We start from the raw sequence: 25,312 nt of genomic DNA, 5'->3' as shown, positions 1-25,312 counted from the left end.
AGAGTTTGCTTCACCAATGCAAGTCATGCAAAAGCTTCCTTAACCACATTAACTCCGTAGTGGCTGAATTTGCAACTTTGTACTCTGCTTCACTGGAGGAAAGAGAGACTCGCTCTTGCTTCTTATTGAGCCATGAGATACAGGCTTAACCCAATGAGAAGCAATAGCCAGTAGTGGACCATCTGTCATCAATGTCCCTTGACCAATCTGAGTCGGTGAAATCACTCAGCTTTAGATCACAATCTGAAGCATAATGCAAGCCAAGAGAGAGAGTGCCATGGACATATCTGAGAACCCTCTTTGCTGCATTCCAATGTGTGATCGTGGGACAATGCATGAACTAGATCAAAAGCCCTGTGGCGTAGGCAATATCAAGCCGTGTGGAGCATAGATATATCAAACTACCAAACCAACTGCCATAGCAGCATCATGCTTACTCAATTTGAGTCCCTTTTCTAATGGAGTAGCCACAGACTTACAGTTCTCCATTTTAAATTTCTGCAACAACCCCTTTGAATACTTTGTCTGTGACATCGACATCCCATCATGGGTCTGCCAAAACTCAATTCCAAGACAATAGTGCAATAGGCCCGAATCTATCATGTCAAAGTTGTGACATAAAGCGGACTGCACTGCTGTAATTTGCTCCAAATCACTGCCAGTGAGTATGATGTCATCCACATATAGTACCAACATGACCAATTCTGATTTTTGCTCCAAAACATACAGATTTGGCTCTGTATGACAGCAAATACTGATGTATCTTCTGATACCATGCATGAAGTGCTTGCTTCAACCCATATAGAGTCTTCCTAAGCTTGCATACCTTGTGCTCTTGTCCCTTCACCTCAAAACCTTGGGGCTAATGTACATAGACCTCCTATTTAAGACCTCCATTGAGGAAAGCAGTCTTAAGATCCATCTGGTACACTCACCAACCATAAAATGCAGCAAGAGAGATGACAGAATGAATGGTGGTCATCTTGGCCACTGGAGCAAAAGTCTCCTCATAATCTATCCTGTCCTCTTGTGCATACCCCTTGGCAACCAAACGGGCTTTGTATTTCTCAACCATGCCATCTGAATGGTATTTCACCTTATAAATCCATTTTGTGCCAACCACATTTTTCCCAATGGGTGCATCAACTAAGTCCCATGTGGCATTCTTCTCAATGGATTTAATCTTAGCTTCCATAGCTTTCTACCATGTTGGATTATGCTGCTCTGAGGCTCATTTTTAGCTTCCATCACTGACAATTGAACTTTTTCTAATTTTTATGAATGTTGGCCTTGGTTTTCCCCAAAGTAGGCTGATCCTTAGCATCTTGAATGGTCAACCTTGCCCAACGTGGAATAGATTTCTCTATTGCACCAGTCGGGGCTGCATCAACATCTTTAGTGGTCTCACGACGTTGATAATGCCTCCAAACATGAGGCTATCTATTCTCATTAATTGGCTGCAAATCTGAAACATTTGAGGGAGAGCCATCCTCAACATGTGCCAAGCCTGAACTATGAGAAGTAGAAGGGGAAGTATCAAGAGACTTCATCTCATCATCCGTAAACTGGATGATGTCCAAAGGGCTGTCATCGTATGGTGGCAAGTTTGCACTAGCAGGCTACATGCACTCATTCTCAGCAAAGAGAACATCTCTGCTGATTATTACCTTCCTGGCAACGAGATTATAAATCCTAAATCCCCTGCTTTCAGTTCTATACCCCACGAAAATGCATTTGACACTCTTGTCTCATCAAGCTTTGTCCGATGTGCATCTGGAACCAAAGCATATGCCACTAAGCCAAAAACTCTAAAATGATTAACCTTTGGCTTAAAGCCATACAAAGCCTCAAATGGAGTCACATTAACCAAAGCTTTGGTAGGGCATCTGTTCTGAATATAAGTGGCTATCACAATTGCTTCTCCCCCCAAAAAGCCTTTGACACTCTCTTGAATTTCAGCATGCATCTCGTCATTTCCATGACAGTACGATTCTTCCTCTCAAAAATTGGATCATGCTGTGGTGTGTAAGGGCATGTCAAGTGATGTTTAATCCCATGTTGCTTCAAAAATCCATGGAATGCATGTGACATGTACTCTCCCCCTCTATTTGAGTTGTGTTCCAATTCTAGAATTGGTTTGGTTCTCAGCCATAGCTTTGAACTCTTGAAACCAATAGAACACCTCAGATTTTTCCTTCATGAGAAAAAGCCATGTGAACCTGGAGAAGCCATCTATAAAGGTCACAAAGTACCTTGCTCCTCTATGCATAGGAATAGTCATGGGGCCACATACATCACTATGCACTATCTGCAACACTCTGGTTGCCTTAACCCAATTCTTGCCTTATTTACAGAATGGCAAGCAATGCAATTTGCCAAGTGCATACCCCTCACACACTTCATTTGCTGGTTGTTGTAATTTTGGCATTCCCTGAGTAATATTATTGTTGTACAAGTAGGACAATGCCCTGTGATGGACATGTCCAAACCTAGCATGCCATAAATCAGCCTGGGAAGTGTTTGCTATAGCCAATACCTTCTGATCATAAGGCTGAGCATCAAGCTTGTATAAGCCTCTCGACTTCTAGATGTCCCACACATGGGCTATCATGGCATTGTTGAATGACTCTCTGCCTGAGATAGAACATACCAAACATCTCGGATATACTTAACTTTCCCATTATCGAGCTGAATGGGAATGTGACCAACTCCAATGATGTCTTGAGAAGCATCATTGGCACATGTAACCTATCTGCCGTGAACAAGTGTGATGCTCTCAATCCAATTCTGGCGAGGAGTCATGTGCTTAGTAGCACCATTGTCGATATACCATGTATCACTTGCAACAAGGGAAGCATCCCCTGATTGATTTTCAGCATTCAAATCCCCCCTGGCATCCATCTTCTCATTAAATGCAGCAAACACAAAATCTCTATCACCTTGGGCAAGATGAGCTTCACCATGTACATCTGAAGCACGAGTTTCAGTGGGGGCAACAAAATTACTGCTAAAGGTGTCCCTTTGCCTCTTCTTTTCATTGGCAATCCTTTTCTGACACTCTATAATGTAATGCCCTGGCTTCTTGCAATAATTGCATTTGCCCTTTTTCTGATTTTTGCTTGAACTGCTTGCATTCCCCTCCTTGGGCTGAGTTGTATGGCTATGTTTTGGCTCAAACTTTTTCTGAAATTTGCCCTTTCCACCCATGGCAAGCGCTTGCTCACCCTGACGAGAGGCTTTGGCAAAATTTGAGCATCTCTCCTTTTCCTATAACAAAAGCCCAACTAACTTATCAAACGAGAGTGGGGCTGCCCTGAGAACAATGGTCAATGAAGTGACAAATGTGCCATATGAGGGCGCTAAGCTATTGAGAGTAATAGAGATGAGCTTCTTGTCTTCTATTTCCTCATCAATACTTGCGAGCTGATCACGTAGATTAGTGATCCTAGCAATATCATCAATGATGGCCTGGCCTTCCTGCATCTCGAGATCCTTAAGCTAATTTGTCAAGGCAATGGCCCTTGACTCATTCTTAACATGATACATGTTTGCCAATCTTTCCCATGCTGCCTTTGCATCCTTGCACGACTTGATAGTTGTCATAATGTGCCTCTTCACATTTGTGGCAATCAAAAACATTGCTTGGGCACTACGGCGGTCAAACTTCTTCTACTCCTCTGTCGATGCTATGGGACTAGCAGGAGGGGCTGTAGCAGTCTGCTATCTACTTGTAGTCTGACCCAAAGAAGTTGTGCTAGATGTAGATGAGCGTGCTAGCCTCACCTCATCCCCACTAACAATATCCCACGAGCCCTTACCAACCAAGATGTTCTTAAGCATGAATGACCACAAGGCATAGTTTGCTCCATCCAGCTTGTCACCCTCAGACAAATCACCAAAACTGTCTAAAAGAGTCGACATGATGCAAAATGGGCTGCATATGTACCTGCAAAAAGAATTGCAAGTCCCAAAAGTGCAATTGGCTACAAATGTGTAGCAAATCCCAAACTAATACTGGCTGCAAATGCAAAGTACAACTGGCTGCTCTGAAATCCCAGTGACTGCACAATGCAATCACTGTAAAAATGGCATCAACCAATCACTGCATTGTGCTACAATCTAAAGTCCAATCCCAAACTAAAAATGCACAACCCAAATCTAAAATAGCGCACCCATGAGGCTCAAATGCATCCACCGGAGCTCAAAGGCATCCACAACTGTAAAGTAATAGCAAATACACCCAACAATGCAGAGTATCCGCAAATGCACCTAAGAGTGCAAGAGTATGAGCTACAAAAATATTCCTGAAGCAAAATACACAGCTCAAAGCACTTACAGAAAGTGCACCTTGGCCTAAAACACTTGCAAAACAATCCACTAACTGTGTGGGCAAGTTGGAGATGACAAATGAGCTAAAGTGAGTTGCTTGGAGCTGAATGAAGCTGTCGAGAGTACTTCTAAACATAATATACATGTAGAGAAGATCTTGGAGCTGCTGGAACACCCACGAGAGGCTAGAGCTTTAAAAGGTCTAGATCTAAGAAAAAACACCAAAAAACAGTTGAAAACTACTCGAAGCGCCTTCTAACAAGTCGTACGGACTCGAAATCAGGTTTTGACAAGTTGTACAGACTCGCGGCATTGTTGCGCAACTGTCCGGACCTGTCTGTATGGATTGTATGGACGTCTATACAACTGTACAAAAAAAACAAAAAAATTCACCTGAAATGCTGCGTGGCAGATTTATCTAAATGCAGGCAACTCCGAAATTTTGAAAAACGTCGAAAACGGACCTCAAAAGGTCAAAAAATAGCCACTGGACTATTGGAGCTACCTCAAACGAAAGCTGGAGAGCTGAATGTGAGAACCAGGAATGCGCACTGGAGCACCAAGCTTGCAGGAGTCTGGAAGCAAGCGCGAGAATGGGCTTTAGAGATGAAAACACTCTGATATTAAATGTAGGAACAAAGTGGAGAGAGGTTGTGAACACAAGTGAGCAAGAGTGCACACACAAGAAAGCTCCAATAGAAATGTTCAAATGAAACAATACAAGTACTTGGTATATATAGTACCCAAGTACTATTGGTCAACCATAAGGTTGACTTTATGCCTACAACACCATATCTTTGTAATCTCTTACATAATGGTTCTACACTTCGTTCATGCAATAAAACTAGGGAACGGGCACAGTCTTGTTCTCGCATGCACTTAACCACTTGCCGATCAGACATAGCTCCTTCATATGGTCTTGATACGAGGCCTACAGCATCTCCGTTCATGTAGTGGACGTTGGCTATTAGACCTCAATCACACTGTACATCGTTTACTCGTGCTAGGACCAGTGGGAGTGATTCGATCAATTCTACAAATGTTACTACCATGCAACATTTCGTAATAACGATTCTAGCCTCGTATTCTAACATTTATTACGATAACAAGGTAGCCTTTCTTTGCCCGCTTATGCTTGTACTGACAAAATCTACAAGTCTTAGCCTATGCAACACTTGTGCCCAAGATCTATGCACACTTGTTACACTATAGGACTGGGGCATCCTGAAGTCCCGATGTTCCCATACCCTTTAGGGGTTGCGCTATAGAAGCATTCCCCAACCGCATAGTACAGTGGTGAGAAGGGGTTGTTACCATGCATCTCCATGTGGGGGAAGTTTGAAGTTCACAGCCACATTGTGCTCAGCGACCTAGGCACTCGGCTGACGTAGCATATCCTTCGATCAATAGCCATATACATACAAGCAATGAAAGATGTAAACCCGAGACTTCTACTGGACTCGCAATTCCAAGAATGTTCACGTACGTTGGTGTCTCGCCATGGTGCACAGCTACGTAATGCCTTTCCCAGACCTTCGTTTCTACATGTTTTGAAACCACATCCTACTCTTTGTAGAGCTCAGGGACTTAGATAGTCTCGGTGGTGGACAACAGGCTTGTCTGTCGACTCCTTGCCCATCATGGGCTCCTATTACCTCGAGCATATAGCAAGACACCAAGGGGGTATCAAGAGAGCCACATTCGGCCCTTTCTACTCCGGTAGTCTCGTGTTGATAAAGCAAGAGGAGGCGGAGGTTCAATCTGCGGGCACCTCACCTGGATCTCCTCCATATCAACCAAGGGGAGCTGGCCTTCGATGTGTATTGCCGTAACACCAGACTTCAAGTCTCGTCAGGGCTCCTCAGTCAAGGCTATCAGTTGCACTGCTCTTGGACTCAGCTGTATCCGTTGGACTGTTCTCCATAGAGGCTCTGGCCTCTCTCTCCCAGTTTCAGCTCTTTAATGCTCTATCCACCCCCAAGGCCTCCCAAGTGCTTTCAATAGTCGTGTTGGAGCTAATGCCACGCTTGGCTTGATCTTTTTGGGCTTTGCGCACCGAAACCTTCGTCTTCACCCAACTCTTGGCGCTAAAATGTTGTACCTTCCCTTCGTGCCTACCTTTACTGATACAGGCTTAGTATTAGCCTAAAACCTATTGTCTTAAATCTCCAACGGGACCATCATTATCCTAGGGTGTCCTCTGGTATCCTCCAGATCATTCGCATATCCTGCCAGTCTCAAGGTTGTCCCCGTTGGGTACCCATGTGCATGGGCTAGGCACTCACATGAATCGTAACCAATGCTGGTCAATTGTACATTTTATTATTTACACAACGTACCCATTCACTACTAGGGTGTTCTTCCCCTATGGTGTTGTAAGTTCTATGTGACTTTTCAGTTCATCCAAGGGTCCATTAGGGGTGCTTAAACACACACATTTTTGTACCTCCTCCCTAATCCTGTATATCGAAAGCCGTGGTCCCCAATATTCTAATGGTAGGCTTGCCAAGCCATCATGTATCCACTACAGGCCCCTCCATCACATATTCCTTACTTATCCCTTGGGGGCTATGGTTTACCTTGTATTTCATAGATTCCATGGTATTATACACTAAATGTGATGGTCTATGTATCTATAAAATCAATGCTGCCTTCAAGAGGGGCATTTCTCTCACACTCACCTTCATCACCCTCCCATAGGAACGGGACGGTTGTGTGTGTGTGTGTGTGTGTGTGTGTGAAATTCCAATAGACAATTATACACCACATATAGCTTGAAAGTGCATGATTTTTAAATCATGACATTGAAAGCTACTTGAAAAAATCTATAACTTTGAGCAAGAGCCTAGTGCTAAAAGGGTCTTCTTAGCATAAGTTTCATATAGTATAACAAAAGTAAAAAGGATTTCTAAAATAGCCCTACTATTTTCAACCACATATAAACTAAGTGTAACTTCTCAAGTACCTTTACTAGCCCCCCTATAACACTATAGTAGATACCCACTATGTTGCAAAGTTTAATTATTTTATTCTGAGAGGAAAACACAATTTGAAATAAAATAAATCCAAGAAATTCCTTTGATTTTGATTCTAAATATAAGCTTTTCTCTCAATATCATAGACCTAGACTTGCAGTGCTGGGCTTTACTTTGTAAGTTTTTGGTAGGGGGGCTTTTGCTTGGGCAAGAGCCTTGGAAGGATTTCTTTATTCGATGCATACAAGCATGTACCCCTTCTTCGAACGGAGATTGGGTGGGTAGCACTGTGGATGTTTACTTCAACCCCCCTCAAGTCTCCTTCCTCTCCTCTTAAGGCTACCAATCCAAAAGCTTGGAGTAGCTTCACAAATACTCTTCAAAGAATTCCCCCAATTTCCTTGGAAGAGATTAATAGGAAGCCTGTCATGTGGAATGGAAGTGCACTCGATGAGCATTGCAGAGCGCTAGGCTATTCATAGTATATGCAGTGGTCAAGATGGGAGAGAGGCCCTACCTCCTCTATAGGATCCTAGAAAGCTTTCCAAAAGCTTGCAGAGGGCCGTAGAATGCAAGTAGTAAGTCATATAAGAGGAAGTGCAGGGAGGATTCAGAAAATTGATGTAGCTATTCTAGTGGGTTGGATTGAGACGGATGATATGGGTATTTCTTGCTCCACTTGGATGGAAGCCTTCTTAGGCTTGGGCATTCAACTTTAGGTTATTACTTTGCCACAATCACATGAATATGCCTTGGTTTTGGATGTCCAGATGGGAGGCAGGCTGTCTAGATCTTCAGACAATGTTCTTCTAGAGATTGCATTCCAATCTATCAAGGTCATTGTTATTGTAGAGTATGGCTCAGATTCTCAATCGTACCTAGACCCTAACCCATTTCTCTTGGCCTTGGGTTCATGGAGATTGTGACTCTATGGTGGGGTACCAATAAAGTATTTGCAATGGGACCCAAGGGAGTGGGAATGGATTGATGAAGGGCATCAAGAGAATGTCTTCCCCTTCTTTTGTTACATTGTAGGTAATGCTAAGAGGTTTCATATTAGATGCAGAGGTTGAAGGCCCTCGAGATCTCCCCATTGGGAGAATTTTCCAAATTTTGCTGATTTGCAAAAAGTTTTTTGGAAGAGGCTCTAGAAATCCCACAGGAATAGAAAAATCACTCTATTCTTTTAGCTTTCTATTCATGGTGGGTTTGCAGTGAACTTGTCGAGGTCCAGATTTGGGACGAACTCTATGTGTCCTCCTTGTCGCCCTACGATGGAATCAGTTCAACATTGCTTAAGGGACTACAGACAGGTGAGGATTATCTTGAAAGGGATTGCTAGGATTTTCAACACTATTGCCCTCCATCCTTTCTTCATAACTTGGGAGAGGCATGACTCTTCTTATGTCTTCTCAATTCAACGACACTTAGTTGAGTCATTCCCTCTGGATGATGTACCAGCTTTACCTTTTAGAGCGGTTACATGCTTCGGTGGATTCCTCTTGGGATGTTCTGGCTAGTATTTCAGTGTGGCATATCAGAATAGCCAGATGCACAGAGGCCTTAGACCATTCCCAAGTCCACCCTTCTTATACTTTGGCCAATATTTGGAGAAATACTTTACATACTTTGATGGGCCTCTGCTAGCACGACTGCTTTCCTTGGGGAATGGAGAGGCTTCCCTTTCTTCTCGAAGTCTCTATGAGGTTACAGTGGCATTTTCAACCTGAGCCTTGGATTTTTTCTACCTCTTTTTGAGAAGTTTTTAACATCTTGAGGCCTTATTTCATGCACTGCATGTACTTCTTCTTTGAGCTTGCTATGTGTGTGTGTGTGTGTGTGTGTGTAATTCCACACAAAAAAAAAGTGTGAGGAAAATTTGGGAAAATTTAAGAAAAGTAGAGTAAAATAGGAAAAATTTAGGGTGAAATTAGGAAGAAAGGGGAGGGAAATTAGAGTAAAGTTAGGTGAAATTAAGTAAAAAGGGAGAGTTTTAATTAATAAAAAGAAAATTTAAGGGAAATAGATACTAGAAAATTAGGAGAAAAAGACGAAATTTTTATTTAATAAATTTTAAAGGAAAAAGAAAATGAGGGGAGTAGAAAAGGGAAAAATTAAGGAAAATAAAAAGGAAACCAAGGGATATAAAGGGAGTATGGAAGGGAGGTGAGATAAGGATAGAAGTTAAGGGAAATGTTAAGGGGAACATTAATGATAAAAAGGGGAAATGGGGGGAGGGGCAGGAAGGGAAAAATGTAAAGGGGGAATGAATAGGAAGTGTGCGCACGTGCCTACACACACACACACACACACACACACACACACACATATATATATATATATAAGCTTTGCAACTGAATGAAATAATGAGAGATGAGAGAAGAAAAGAGTGGCTAACATAGGAATCACAAAAATATGAGCCAAAAGTGTGGGCATTGTAGATTTGGACTGAGCAAAACCAAAATCTAGAAATATGCCCAAATCATGTACAAAATTACATTATCCTTTGATTAAAAAGATGCCAATTAAGATGTTATGTAAGCTGATAAGCTCTCATTATTATAGGCAAAAGTACGCTACTACTCTACACATACATGCTACATACACATGCACTCGTAAATCTATCGATTGCTCCTTGTCTATTGCTAAGTCCAATGCACACAAAACGTTAATACTAGCTCCATCCTAATGCACCTAGACTAGAGAATCTACGGGTGTGGGTCATTAGTGCAACTACGTTTGTCTTGTTCTAGATTGACCGTCACAAGACCAACTAGAAGCAACCCCCACTTGTGTGCTAGTCCATTTATAAACAAGGTAGCCCTTTACACCCAAGTTCAGAGAACCCTTTACACACTCATGCACACAAGGACACAAAGTTGACAAGGCATTTAACATTGACAAGCAAAAGGGTGAAGAAGGGTGGGGGAGGCTAACACAGTTCTCAACTCTCACCAGGGCCACAAGAACAATGCAAGTGCATAAGATAATAAAAGTACAAAGTCTATCGAAAACATGGGTTGGATTGGAGCAGATATGTGATGGGATGCACATACACATAGGGGAGTGTTACTCTAGTTTTAAAGTCTAGGATTTTATTTTTTGGGCTAAATAAATGAATTCATTGATGTTGATGAACAATCATGACAAAAGACTTATTGCTTGTAGTTTTTTATCTTTTTGGATTAATAGGGCCCCAGTTTGAAAAAGCGGTTATTATTTAATTAGTTGTGGTGGAGGCGGGGGGGGGGGGGGTGGTGGCTTCATGCGAACGACTAAGGCAATGTAAAAATTAAACATTCTGGAAGGTTCTTTCGAAGGCACTGTCTCGAAGGTTCATCAGTGTCTCAAATTTGATGTAATACTGAGGGGAGGCTGAAGCAGGGTGAGCGGAGGGAGAGGGAAGAGAGGACGGAAAGGAGAAAGGGGGGCAAACAGCCGTCTCGACTGAGGCCTGCGATTGCGGGTCGTCCTTCTCGAGAGGTTGTGGACCTGTAATTCAGACGGAACTTCTTCTAGGAAGAAGTGGTTTTGCTTCGAACATGAATGGTGGTTATGAGAGCGTCGACTATGCCCCTGCTGTAGATGGAAATGCTACTGCAGGAGGGAATGGTGGGACTGCAAGTACAGCATTGACCGCCCCACCGATAGCAAGGGCGTTAGCGGCTGTAATTAGCTTTCAGTTGATGAAACCGTTTTCTGCTGTCAATGGCAGATCTGGAGATGGTGCTCGAGCGGGTGGCTGAAGAGAAGGGGAGAGGCGAAGGAGAGAGGGAGACAAACGAGTAGAGTGGGAGGGAGAGAGATGAGTATAGTGGAGGGTCAGTCGCTGAAGGGTGCGAGGGAAGGAGACGCAAAGGCGAGGCAGCGAGGCGAAGCGGAGGGCGTAAGGAGTCACGTTAATTGCATAAATTAGATGCCGGGAGGCTTAGATTAATTTGGCAGATTTGGCGACATGACTAAATAATTACTTAAAGGAAGCGAGGAGCCATTAGGAAGTGGTGTTGCACGAGAGGAGCTTAATGGAATGAAGTAGATAGATAGGTGGGTTGCCCAATAGGCATAGATGTGTAATCTCAGGAACGATTCAAATGGCTATAAGAAAAGATTTAGTGCAGAAGTTAAAACATAGAGAAAGATTGTGCTTTAACTTCCGAAGGTATTTGGTCTTGATAATAGCCTTGCTAAAAGAGGGAAGCTCCCTCTTGACGATTTACACTACTAAGCCAAGAATAGCAGGCAATTTTTCGCCACCATTAAGGTATCAACCACAATATTTGCGATAATAGGTCGATAGCCCAGTGCCAATGTAGATGACCTGTAGGTCTGAATCAAGTTGTTCTTTAAATTAAATCTCCCTCGGTTTGCAGTTGAATTCTTGCAAATCTTCCATTTGCATATAAGAGCGTGCAATTCCAGTTTGATCCATGCATTATTACGAGCATGTTTCGTACCATTTCCATCATGATATATGTAGAAAACAGATGCACACAACAAATGACAATTTTCTGCCAGGTATTTGAAGCCTCATTCAAGGCTATTACTTGGCAGTTTGCAGCCTTGACTGAAAAAAAATCGACAATATAAAAAATAGGAGGAACACCCTTACTCTCTGATATCGGCAGCATCATGCAAAACTGACGACTTTAAAGTTATCATGCAAGTAGCTCTTTGGTCTTTGACCAAATCATATTAAACTATAATGATACGAAGTTACAAAAAATAAAGGTGTAGCACACCCTCTGCAAAAACATTTGTTTCATTTGTTACAACACCCAGCCCTCAAGTGTCACGTAAGAAATCAACTGGGCTTGCACCCAGTCCTCCACTTAAGGTCACGTAAGTGGTCACGTTACGTAAACAAAGGCAGCATACTTCTCACATTTTCCTTTAGTTTTCTCTAAATCCACTGCAGCATAAATTCAATACGTTCCTAGCAGTCATTATAGCTTGGTCAATCCAGTTGATGCCAATAACAGCTCCAGATCTGGCTGATTCAAAATGAAGCGGAACAAAGTAGGCCCTCCCTTACATTTAAAAGAATGGCAAAATCAGAAAATCTGAATAGAGCATCAGTTTCTAAAACCCACCATTTTCTAAGACCAATATTTGGCCCAACTGCAATGTGCAAACAGATAAGATCAAGAAGCCTTATTTGCATACCATAGCTTAATCTTGATACAAACCTCAACACTCTTCAACTGTAAACAGTAAAAACATGCATTCTTTCAAGGTTTGGCTACACAAGCCAGACTCAAACATAATTTATGTCGACATTCAAATATAATCCACACTCCCTTTCAGGATCTGGATGACATATTTCGTAATTGAGGCCATGACAGGAGACTAAGAGATGCTGCCTTGAGTAATAGTTCACATAGCTTCCCTACAAGTCAAAACAATAAACGGAGTTAGGTCAAGCCTGATTACAAAAACTGATATGTGATTAGCATGCAAACTCAATTCAGCTTAGTAGCACTCACCTGCACCCACCGAGGTAATAAGACAAAATGATGCACTTTTTACAGAACCACCCGCTATCTGCAGCTGTTTCAAAGCTATTTGCATCAAGAAAACCAGCTATCTACTTCTGTGCCGCTTGTTGTAAGCTGCACAATCTGGGCAGTACCATTTGCCTTTGGGCCTTTCCTTGATGCCCACACATTCAAAGTGAAACCACTCAATTTTACACTGCAGCAAGACGGAAACAGTTAGAGGAAACAATACAGAATGCTCACATAGGAAGGCAGATAATGAGTGTCATTAAAAATCCTTGCAATCCTGAGTCTCTTTCCATTCCTTTGTGGTTTCTTTCTTGGACTAACATGGCGCACTCTCCTCTGGAGGATTAATAAAAACTTGGGAGGGGAACCAATCTTACATCAGGATTGTCACATGCAACCATCTCGCCAAAAGAGACCTGGTTGCAGTAGCAATAGGTAGGTTCATTTGGATCTATTGGCAGATCAAGGTCCATGCTGACAGGTTGCTCCACCACCTGCCCTCTGCAAAATAGTCATGTCAGGTATAAACAGATATGGATCAGCCATGCTCATAATCCTACCCATTCTAGGCAGACACAGTAACCAACAAGAACATCAGGCAAAGGCCATGATTCATGAATTGTAATCTTTAAGTGTAGAGAAGACTAATGAGGTTAAAGATAACCGTACTTTTTGCGTGTGGCTTTGGTATCACCCTCCTTTCCAACCCTACCAGAAGCATCAACCCTCTGTTCCAGAGCAGCTGGACCTCCTAGGAGCTCACTCTCTGAAACCGACAGTTACCAAACCAAGAAAAATCAGCTCATTCTTCTAGAAGACGGACCTCGTTTTTGTAAAATGATTAATTACCAAAACTTGACAGTATAGTCACACAAACTGGACATTGGATTGTGTCCATGATGCGTGTGCCCATGGGCATAGGCATAGGCATAGGCATAGGCATGGGCATGCAACATGTGCGTGTGTGCGCGCGCGTGTGTGTGTGTGTGTCTTTTCACCCCCAAAAAAATATGTGTGTGTGTGTGTTTTTTTGATGGGGGGGTTGGGGGCGGGCAGGCAAACTGACAGACCACGTCTTAGTTCTTCATCAAACTTCTTGAGGTACTTATCCAGCCGTTGTATATGGCTATCCACCTGCAATTTTACAAAACCAACACCATTGTGAAGCTTGACGTATTATAAGATTCATAGTATGATAACAGATTAGAATGAAATAAAGTCCTCACTGCGCTAACTCACAAATTGCAGGTTCAGATTGAAGTCCCAAAGTAACTCTCTACTTCTCAAAATCTGCAGCCCAGTATAAGGCACCCTTAAGTCCAAAATCCAATGTCGGATATGAGGATGTGAAATACATACCATGCTATAGGTTTGTTGGGCCAATGCTATCTTCTCATTGGCAATATCTTCACAGGACTTATTTGCCACAACTACTTTGTTAGAGAACCTCAAGGCAGAGCCATCTTGCAACATGTTGTCAGACTCCAATGCATTTTTAGCATCCTCCAGTTCCTGCTTGCATTGCTCCTCTAGCTGCTTCTGGCATTCTATTGACCACAAAAACATGTAAGTTGCTGCTAGTCGTAGCAAATAACAGAATCTCATAAGCATGTGAAAACCAGAAATCAAGATTTGCATTGCCTCTGACAAAGAAAGATGCTTTATGGAGTTTTCAGGGGCTTATGTGTAGGATAAGAAGGAATGAAACAATTGGAAAACGATGCAAAAAAGTGGACTCTGGCCTTTTTTAAAATGTCAGCTGCAATAATCAGCAGTCACAGGTTTTGAAATATTAGGAAATCCATACGCGTGTAAGTCCAACATTAAAAGTTCTAAAGGTCAGAATTTTGATAAATCCAGGCAACAGGCTGTACTTAGTGCTTCCTTTATACGGATCCATACAGACTCAGAATGAAACAAGCGATCTATAAGAACTTGAGTTTCTAGAATTTGAAAACAATAGCCATGGAGAATTTGTGATCTTGCATAGAATGCAAATACCCATCACAAGGGTTGTGATGAGATCCTTAAGAGCAAGTACTCTATCCTCCACAAAAACTACGGCTGTGCCTGACATGCTAACATCTGAACTAAAAAGACCTATGACGAAATTTAGGTATCAAGCCACACCTTCCCTGCTAAAACGATACACCAGTGTGTCGCACTCCGTTAGCATAGAGAATCTCCAACGAAACAAAAAGTACACTGCTCGTAAATTTAGTTATTGTGAACTATGCTGCAACCCTCCTTCCTTTTTGCTATTGTCCATCCCACTCCTCACTTTCAAGAGGTCCAAGGTTTTTGAACGTAAATTCAATTACGTTAGAATTCACGTCCTCCTGACAAGAACGGAAAGGACACATGAGTCTTAAGTCTAGAAACACCCTACAAACACAGAAGGATTAAAAGAGCAAGTTCTTCCTTAGCACTTCTCAACAAGTACCATCATCCAATAAGATCCAACACAACTCAAGGCTGGCTCTAATACCAATGTAAAAGGTCTCTGCTTTCTCTCCTTCGTGTTGCACTAGGCACGGAAGATTGGCATAGAGCCGGCGTCCTCCCTGGTACACTGTCGCACGGACACGGACTACTCCCCCCCAAACCCCCCTCAAAGTCACAAAGGCAATTTTTTTGGAACAAGCACCTCAGCCGCAGTACTTGATTCTTTGGCAAGAGTTGCAAAGGTCGGTACCTAATCCTTCGACAGCAGTTGCAAAGAATAGTGGTAGGGCGAGTAGTGGATTTCCTTTTGATACAAGAGCACATGTTCTCAACATCAAACATCCTGCGTGCCATCTCCTTCTTCCCGGGAGAGGCCCCGGAGGTGTGTCTCCTACCATAGGACGGAGCAGAGGGGTTTGCATCTTAGTCTCCTAGGCGATGGCCCCAGAGTTTACGATCAAGATGAGCTTATCCCAGGGCGGGCAATTTGAATGGGAGTCAGGATGGGAGAGTCCAGGATCGGGATCGTGAATGTGTATGCCAAAGGCTGACAAAGTGTCTGCCAGATGTTGACTCCTAGATCATTGGAGGAGACTTCAACGTGGAGTTCAGGGAGGAAGCAGGGGGGTGCCTCCTTTTCCGAGATGCCAACATCAAAGCGGAGCGCATGGGAGCAATTCATCTTCACAATCAATGGTAGAGACATGTGGAGACAGCCAGAGTTCAGCAAGATACCTGGCAGCCTTTGCTTCTCATTCAGCCAGAGGAGACATGATGGACTGCTTGAGAGGCTGGATCACTTCTACATTGGGGACTGGGCATTCCACAGAGGCGGCTCTACTGGGATTCTAGCAGGCACCATGATGTCAAACCACTCTTCGGTAGTACTCTACTTAGAGCAGCCCTGTCGGGGTCCTCCTCAAAAGGGGGTCCGCATTCTAGAGGACCTCTGCAAGATGAGGAGATTCAACAGGTTATGGCAGAGATTTGGCAGCAAGCAAAGTCAGCATCTCACGAAGGCTAGGGGCTTCGTGGGTGGCAATTGCGATTCAGATGAGCAGTGAGGAGTTGCAATCTCACGCCCTTAGACGCACGAGGGCTCTTCAGGAGCACAAGCGTGCACTGCAACCAGACCTCGCCTCCATAGAGAGGGTCAGGGAGTAGGACCCAGGATCCCAGTGGCGTAGTAACAGATATGAGAGCGCGCACCTTGAGCTCCAGGACAAGGATGTTCAGCGGGCTGAGTTCTCCTACCACTCCACCCGGGCCCGTAGGGTACAGCAGGGGAACAGGATGACGAAGCAGTTCTTTCACACCACTGGACCTCAATCGGCAGGCACGCAGTTGTAGCATTTACGGGATCAGTAGGGCATTATGTACACCGATCCACATGAGATTCTAGAGCTGACCACGGTTTTCTACAGCCGGCTCTTTTAGGCAAAGAGAATGACTCTAGCATGCCTTGTTTCCTGTGAGACAGTTTGGGACCACGTTCCGACGGTAGGAGTCCCGAGGAGCCTTTCACAGATGAGGAGCTCTGGGAATCCCTCAAGGCCCTCCCGACCTAAAAGTGTCCTAGCGAAGATGGCTTCCTTCTTCCGAAACTTCTGGAAGATCTTTTTCACCCCTTTTCACTTACCTTTCCAGAGGATCTTCGACAAGGGCTCCCTTCCTCAGTCCCTAAGCATGGGGTGGATATGTTTGAACCCGAAAGGGGGAGACAAGTCAAACATTCAGCACTAGAGACCGATCAACCTACTTGACACCGCATACAAGATCCTAGCCAAGGTCTTGAGTTTGCGATTACAGCCTCATCTCACCGACATCATCCATGACATGTAGACTGGCTTTGTTCAAGAGCGCAGCATTCTGGACAACATTTTCACGTTCTGGGAGGCAATGGATTGGGCCCGCGAGTAGTCGTAGTCTTTGGCCATCCTTCTGTTGGACTTTGAGAAGGCAACGTGGAGTGGTCTTTTCTGGAGGGCACTATGCAGAGGTTGGGTTTCTCAGATAAATGAATTAGAGGAGTCGGCACTTTACGCGGGCAAGGCCTTTCCTCTCTCGCTCGGTCCGTCAAGGCTGTCTCCTAGCTCTCTTTCTTTTCCTTTTTGTGGTGGAGGCATTGGGCTACTACTTGAGATCACAGGTAACGGGCCTCACAGGGTTGAGGCTCCCAATCAGACAGGAGGAGGAGCTGCTAGACTTAGAGTTTGCAGATGACACAGCCTTACTGTGAGGCCAAGTCATCCTCTAAACTGACCTCATGGTAGTCTCATGAGAGGGAAGATAAGAGGGAGAAGTACAAGGGGGAGAGAGTGAGAGAGAGTGGTGACACAAAAGATGCGGGTGTGAAGTGATGAGCCACACCACATGTCACCACAATGTAAATATCCTAAGTCAAAGTACAGTTGACCATTTATTTGATCTTAATTAAAGAATGTTATATGTGTTAATTACGGTCAAAGAGTCATTTTAATGGTCAAAGGATTGACTACGGTCAAAGATACTTGACTCCAGTCAAGTAAACCTGACTACGGTCAGAGAATGTTGACTTTGGTCAACAAGACTTGGCATGCGCCAAGAGGGTTAACCCCGGTTAACCAAGATGTGCCAACTCCGGTTGGAGAGACTTGGCTATAATTAAGGCGCCTTGACCTTTGGTCGAAGCTCTTTAATTATAATCAAGAGTGTTGACCTCGGTCAACCAGAGAAAATATATATATATTTTTATTTATATATATATTTGTCTAGATGTGCACATGTGTTCAGTGGGGACGCCCACCGTGACTAGGATTAGTCCACAGTGTGTTATTTTGCATGCAAAGCGCTAACAATTAATGGGTACCATGGTGGTGCGCTTTAATTAATTGTTGCAGGTACTAGGAAGGATTATTTTCCTAAGCGAGATGGGAGCCTGACAAGCACCTAGGAAGCGGTTCGTGTGACCGAGAGCCTGGAAGACTCCAGAATGGCCCTAAGTGGCTTGTAATAAGAGTTAGTCTAGATTGTAGACAAGTGGCATGTTGCCAATTTGAATGGGGTTTGAAGCCCTTGTAAAGAAGGATTTTCTTTTCACGTAAGAGAGAGAGACTTACGAGACAGCTTGAAGCTGAACTTTTGTAACAGTTTTTCTAAAAGTAATAAAGACCTTCGGGGGGGTCCAGCCCGACAATTTGTCCTGGGCCCTAGTGTTTGTCCAGAGAGAGAGAGAGCTTTGGAGAAGGGAGAGCTGTAGACAGTTTTAAATTCAGTTTTTAGAGCTGTGGACAGTTTTAAATTCAGTTTTCGGTTGTATTGGTATCAGAGCGAAGGTTCATAACCTTCTCAGGTTGTGACGATTCAGCACGAGAGAGAAGATCCAACGTTGCCCCGAAGAAAGGATGGCGTTGCCCAGAGAGGTGGCAGTTGGCAGGCTTGGGGCTTCAAATTGGACGGGGCAAGACCAGACATCGATGAACGGATTACAGGGACTGATCTCTGTACATCGACTTTCACGCAAAGCATGAAGGTGGACACGCCTTTGCGATGGGGGATTCCGAGTTTGTGATGAATGTGTACGCCTCTATTGCGCCACTATCGGGGGTCCCGTGAATATCCGACGGACGGACAACGTGAGGTATCATCCGCTGTCTAACAGAGCTGTCGACGAAGACCTTCAGCGCATATTCGTGAAGGCTTAGATCAATCAACAAGGCGCGACGCGCGATGATTCCTGCCTAGCCAAGGTTTGAAACCTTTGGCTGAGCTGACGTGGCCAAGGTGCCACCTAGGCAGACACGTGGCATACACAGAGCTGACGTGGCAGGCACGCGTGGGTGCTGACGTGGCAGCATGTGCAGGCTGATGACGTGGCAGTACACGTGGCATCCAGCTCAGAGCTGACGTGGCGTGGGACACGTGGTGCAGGACACGTGGCAGAGGTCTTGCAAGATGCTGACATAGCAGCCAGCCTGGCAGACCAGTGGTTAAGTTAACCCTGGTACAGTTAAACCCTGGTTGGTTGACCTGTGGTTAGTGAAACCCTGGTTAAGTCAACTGCAGTCAGTTAACTCTGGTTAGTTGAACCAGTGTCCAGTCAGTTCAACTCTGGTCCAGTTAATCTGGCCTAACCAGATCAGTTTGGTTGGTGTAACCAGAACCAGTTAGTCTGGTTAGACTAACTAACAGTCACTCCATCTGGTTACTGTTTTCACCCAAAAAAAAAAAAAAAAAAAAAAAAGAGCCTGTCAGGTTTTTACTGTCAGAAAAGTAGCAGAAAACCAGAGAAAAGCAGAGAAAACAGAGATTTGCAGAAAAAGGAGAATGCATGCCTTTGAGCAGTAAAAAGAGGGAAAAACAGATGCCTTTTGAAGCCATCTGCAGCAGCCAGAAAAGGGCAACATAGTTGATGATGCTTTGGCAACTGTGTGGGTACATGCCTTGAACTGACAGCCAGTACTGGCATAGATTGTGAATGCAAAACACCTCTTGTTGAGGTACCTTTTCTGTTGGAAAAGCAAAGGTAGTGTGCATCAGTTACCCGCACTGTGTGAGAAATCTGCAGATCTCAGAATATGGATCAATCACCTATCCAGTGGGATTCTCAAGATAGGGATGAGCATCCAAGACAGAGGAATGTGCCACAAACTCAACAAGAATTTGAACAAATGGTACGCACTCGTATACAAGAGCTGGAAAATCTTAAAAGGGATCCCAGGGCTCAGCATTTGTTTCCAGCAGAGGCTATGCCTAATCCAGTATATGACGTGCCAATGCCAGAGGCACACTCCCGTGTACAGTCTGAGAGAGAGAGATCTCATAGATCTCATAGGAGACGGTCCCATAGTAAAAAGAGATCGAGGCATCGTCACCGATCTCCTAGTCCATCACCGTCTACCTCGAGTTCGACTTCTGTGTCTTCTTCTTCCTTATCAGATAAACCATCCAGGAAAAGAAGGAAACACGAGAAGTCTGGGAAGAGAAAGTCTTCCAAAGCGACCAAGGAATTTAAAGAGGGAGGAAAATCTGTCAAGTTTATGACCTACAATGGACAGTATGGTCATACAGACAAAGCATTGCAGTTTATCAGACAGTTTGATGCTGCATTTGGTACAGAGAAATTTTCAGAATCCTCCAAATTAAGAATGGTCAGCTTACACTTAACAGCAACGGCTAGTGCATGGTGGAGTGCACTGACTACAGATGGGTCAGCCCCAAGAAAGTGGAAGGGCTTCAAGAAAGCCTTCTACCAGCAGTTCATGCCTAAACAGTTCAGAGACCATGTTCTTCAAGACTGGGACAGCTTGCACATGGATGCAGGAGATACAGTGGATGGGTACAACCAAAAGTTCTGGGATGCTTATTTGCAGGTTGCACCGTTCAAAAAGATCTCCAAAGGTACCCAGATGAGGAAGTACAGAGCAGGTCTCACTCCAAGAATTCAGGCAGTAGTGAATGCTTTGGGGGCAAAGAATATTCAAGATCTTATGCATTCAGCCTCAGTAGCGAGTCTTGTACCGCTACAAGATCCATCTACAGTGCCATCCTTGCATGCAGGACGTGCTGATAAAAAGAAATCTGATTTTCAAAAATCAGAAAAGAAAGAGTCCCCTAAGGCTGAAAAGAAAGGGTTTCAGTCTCAGAAGCCGAGGGGTACTCAGTTCTCAAAGACCTATAAAGGCAAATCTAATTTTACCCCTGAACAGATAGCGGAATTCCGTAGAGATGGGAAATGCTTCAGGTGCGGTAAAGAGGGGCATGTGGCTGCCCAGTGCCCAGAAAAGCCTTCATCATCGAAGGGAAAAGAGGCAGAGAAGCCACGAGGACCGCAAAAGCCAATGGCGGGGGGTATTCCTGATATACTGGGTCATGCTTTGAACCCAGAAGAACGAGAATTGCTGCTATCATGGGGCAAAGTTAGAGACCAGCAAGCGCTGATTTTATTTGATCCAGGGGCTACTGATAATTTCATATCAGAGGATCTAGCCCTGAGGCTGGGAATAAAGACGGAAGAGCTAGGCAGGGCTTTGGATGCCGATCAAATGTTTTGTGGGAATCCTGTGCCAGTTACTCCCTTGATAGGGAAGCTCCGTCTTCATATTCAGAGTTATGTGGATCAGGAAGACTTCTTCATTTCTCCACTGAAACATTATGATGTAGTTTTGGGGATGCCTTGGTTTCATCGTAAGGCAGTGAAGTTGACTCTTCCTGAAAGAGTGCTGGAATTTGTACATAGGGGGAAAAATCAGCGTGTAATTGCCAGGAATAAAGGGGATACTATTCCCATTGTATCTGATGTTTCATGCGGTAAAGCAATAAAGTCTGCAATTTCTGCGTACATGGTTTTTGTAAAAGAAAAAGAGACTGATATGCATGCTGAAATGAATGATGCAGACAAAGATAAGTTTCAGTTTTTGGTAAACTTTAAAGATTGCTTTTCTGATGTTTTGCCAGGGGAGTTACCCCCAGAGAGACCAGAAGATCATCAGATAGAGTTAATGCCTGGTAGTGAGCCACCAAACAGACCCCCCTTATAGAGTCAGTGCGACTCAGAGAGAGGAGATTATGGCTCAAGTACAGGACTTGCTGTCCAAAGGCTTGATTCAGCCCAGCTCGTCTCCTTTTTGTTCCCCTGTACTGTTAGTACAGAAGAAAGATGGTTCATTCCGTATGTGCGTCGATTATCGCGCACTGAACAAAATGACCATCAAGAATAGATTCCCTATTCCGCGTATTGATGATGTCTTGGATCAGCTAAATGGAACTTCAGTTTTCAGCAGGATAGACTTAAAGAGTGGCTACCACCAAGTGAGGATACAGCCTCAGGATGTGCATAAGACAGCATTCCGCACAACATTCGGGTTGTATGAATACTTAGTGATGCCTTTTGGATTGACAAATGCTCCAGCCACGTTCAATAGAATGATGGATCGCATCTTCCGGAAGTACAGGCATTTTACGGGTACTTTCTTTGATGATATCTTAGTTTTTTCTAAGACAGAGGAAGAGCACAGAGAACATCTTGCTATAGTGTTTCAAGAGCTGAGAAATCATCAGCTCTATGCAAACAGCAAGAAAAGTGAGTTCTTCTTGGAAGAAATCCACTATCTGGGGCATATAATATCCAAGAATGGGATACAAATGGATCCAGCGAAGATCCGTGCCATTCAGGAATGGCCAGAGCTGAAAACTGTGCATGAAGTTCGAAGCTTTTTAGGCTTGTGTTCTTACTACAGAAGATTTATCAGACATTTTGCTGATATCGCAGCTCCATTACATGACCTCACTAAGAAAAATGCAGCTTTCACATGGGGATTATCACAGAAGAAAGCATTCAATACACTCAAGGAAAAGTTGACTACAGAGCCTATTCTGGTAGTTCCGGATCTGTACCAGTCTTTTGATGTGGATTGTGATGCTTGTGGAGAATGTGTTGGGGCTGCATTGCATCAGAATGGTCATGTAGTAGCCTATGAAAGCAGACGACTTCGGGATGCGGAAAGATATTTAGGAATCTATGAGAAAGAGTTATTGGCTATAATTCATGCTATCCATACATGGAAACACTATCTTTTGGGTGCAGATTTTACTGTCAAAACAGATCACCAAAGTCTGAAATACTTTTTGACTCAGACCAAGCTTTCAGAGAAGCATATGAAATGGGCAAACATGCTGTCAATGTATCATTTTCAGATTGTCCATACTCCAGGAATTCGGAACAGAGTGGCAGATGCCTTGTCCCGAAGACCCCAGGTCAATAATGTAACTATTGCATATCATCAGGACCTGGAAGCCATGAGGGAACAATATGCTCATGATTCTGATTTTGGTGAAATTTTACAGCAGATGCAAGCAGGACAATCTACCAGTCACTATTCCCTGAAAGATGGGTATTTAATGAAAGATGATTGCCTATGCATCACCCAGGAGATGAGGAAAAAGATTTTGGGGGAATGCCATGCACCTCCCTATGCTGGACACAGAGGAATTACAGCAACAACTCTAGCTCTAGAGAGGTATTTCTTTTGGCCAGGAATGCGGAAAGATATACATCAGTTTGTTACTGAATGCCTTACGTGTCAGAAAATGAAGTATGATAGACAGAAGGCACCTGGCCTACTTATGCCTCTTCCCGTGCCTCAGGCACCATGGGAAAATATTACAATGGACTTTATTTTTGATTTGCCGAGATCAAAGTCAGGGAATGATGGGATTTGGACTATCATTGATAGATTCAGCAAGCAAGCTCATTTCCTTCCGGTTCGCAAAACCATAAAGGCAGATCATATGGCTAAGTTGTTTATGGCACAGATCTTTAAACATCATGGTATGCCTAAGTCCATTGTTAGTGATCGAGATCCCAGAATGACCAGTCTATTCTGGAGAGCTTTATTTGATAACATGGGGACGAATCTGAATTTTTCTTCTTCTTTCCATCCCCAGACAGATGGTCAAAGTGAAGTAGCAAATTCTACCATTTTGGATATGCTGAAATGCTACGTGGGTGACCAAAGTTCAGATTGGGAAAAGTACCTACCGTTAGTAGAGTTTGCTTACAATAATACAGTACATAGCTCTACAGGGAAAGCCCCTTTTGAAGTCATATATGGGAAGGTGATTTTGCCACCTATATTGAAGACTAAAGATGGAATATTTGCAGCTGATCAGTTTGTAAGAGACCTCCAGACAGCTTACAGCCAAGTCCGGACAGCAATTGAAAGGTCTCAAGAGAAACATAAAAGAGCTGCAGATAAACATAGGAGACAGTTGGATCTCAAGGAAGGGGACTGGGTACTTTTAAAGTTTGAAAAAGCTAGGCTCCGCAAGTTTAAAGGCAAACAGAAAGTGTATGCAAAGTTATCTCCCAGATACTATGGCCCTTTCAGGGTTACAGAAAGAATAAATGAGGTTGCATACAGATTAGCATTGCCAGAGCATTGGAGGATTCACAATGCATTCCATGTGAGTCTTCTAAAGAAATTTCAAGGACCAGAGCCTACAGAACCAGTATCAGAAGATCCACCAGAAGTGGATGAGCTGGAGGAAGTCCTTCAGCCCGAGCAAATTGTGTACCATACTGTACGTAAAGGCCCTCAGGGTAAGGAATTTTACAGGTATCTTGTAAAATTCAAGAATTATACGGCATTAGATGCCAAGTGGATGGACGAAGACATGTTATCCGATCATCCACAGCTTTTGGATGTTTACAAGGAAGCTTTTCAGTTGAGGTCAACTAAATAGAAGCCGAGGGGATGTCACCACAATGTAAATATCCTAAGTCAAAGTACAGTTGACCATTTATTTGATCTTAATTAAAGAATGTTATATGTGTTAATTACGGTCAAAGAGTCATTTTAATGGTCAAAGGATTGACTACGGTCAAAGATACTTGACTCCAGTCAAGTAAACCTGACTACGGTCAGAGAATGTTGACTTTGGTCAACAAGACTTGGCATGCGCCAAGAGGGTTAACCCCGGTTAACCAAGATGTGCCAACTCCGGTTGGAGAGACTTGGCTATAATTAAGGCGCCTTGACCTTTGGTCGAAGCTCTTTAATTATAATCAAGAGTGTTGACCTCGGTCAACCAGAGAAAATATATATATATTTTTATTTATATATATATTTGTCTAGATGTGCACATGTGTTCAGTGGGGACGCCCACCGTGACTAGGATTAGTCCACAGTGTGTTATTTTGCATGCAAAGCGCTAACAATTAATGGGTACCATGGTGGTGCGCTTTAATTAATTGTTGCAGGTACTAGGAAGGATTATTTTCCTAAGCGAGATGGGAGCCTGACAAGCACCTAGGAAGCGGTTCGTGTGACCGAGAGCCTGGAAGACTCCAGAATGGCCCTAAGTGGCTTGTAATAAGAGTTAGTCTAGATTGTAGACAAGTGGCATGTTGCCAATTTGAATGGGGTTTGAAGCCCTTGTAAAGAAGGATTTTCTTTTCACGTAAGAGAGAGAGACTTACGAGACAGCTTGAAGCTGAACTTTTGTAACAGTTTTTCTAAAAGTAATAAAGACCTTCGGGGGGGTCCAGCCCGACAATTTGTCCTGGGCCCTAGTGTTTGT

The 25,312-nt window shown here is 43.7% G+C and overlaps 1 protein-coding gene across 3 annotated transcripts in view; it reads right to left on the bottom strand.

Annotated features, from left to right (window-relative positions):
• Positions 1 to 12,506: 12,506 nt before the first annotated feature.
• ING1 (RING/FYVE/PHD zinc finger superfamily protein) overlaps positions 12,507 to 25,312 on the bottom strand; it is a 35,619-nt gene continuing 22,813 nt past the window's right edge. For all 3 annotated transcript variants that reach the window (XM_087385916.1, XM_087385917.1, XM_087385915.1), the window contains 6 exons: positions 14,168 to 14,355; positions 13,879 to 13,942; positions 13,478 to 13,574; positions 13,186 to 13,309; positions 12,788 to 12,995; positions 12,507 to 12,690 (listed from right to left, as the gene is read on the bottom strand). In XM_087385916.1, coding sequence (XP_087242042.1) covers positions 12,885 to 12,995; positions 13,186 to 13,309; positions 13,478 to 13,574; positions 13,879 to 13,942; positions 14,168 to 14,355 — 584 coding nt within the window. In that variant the 3' untranslated portion in view covers positions 12,507 to 12,690; positions 12,788 to 12,884. The remainder of the gene's footprint in view (positions 12,691 to 12,787; positions 12,996 to 13,185; positions 13,310 to 13,477; positions 13,575 to 13,878; positions 13,943 to 14,167; positions 14,356 to 25,312) is intronic.

The sequence above is a fragment of the Dipteris shenzhenensis genome, chromosome 15 (assembly GCF_047967505.1).
Source record: "Dipteris shenzhenensis isolate YYH24624 ecotype China chromosome 15, Dip_SZ_1.0, whole genome shotgun sequence".
NCBI classification, from domain to species: Eukaryota; Viridiplantae; Streptophyta; class Polypodiopsida; order Gleicheniales; family Dipteridaceae; genus Dipteris; species Dipteris shenzhenensis.
Note: the sequence above shows the minus strand (reverse complement) of the source record. Positions and strands in the feature narration are given on the sequence as shown.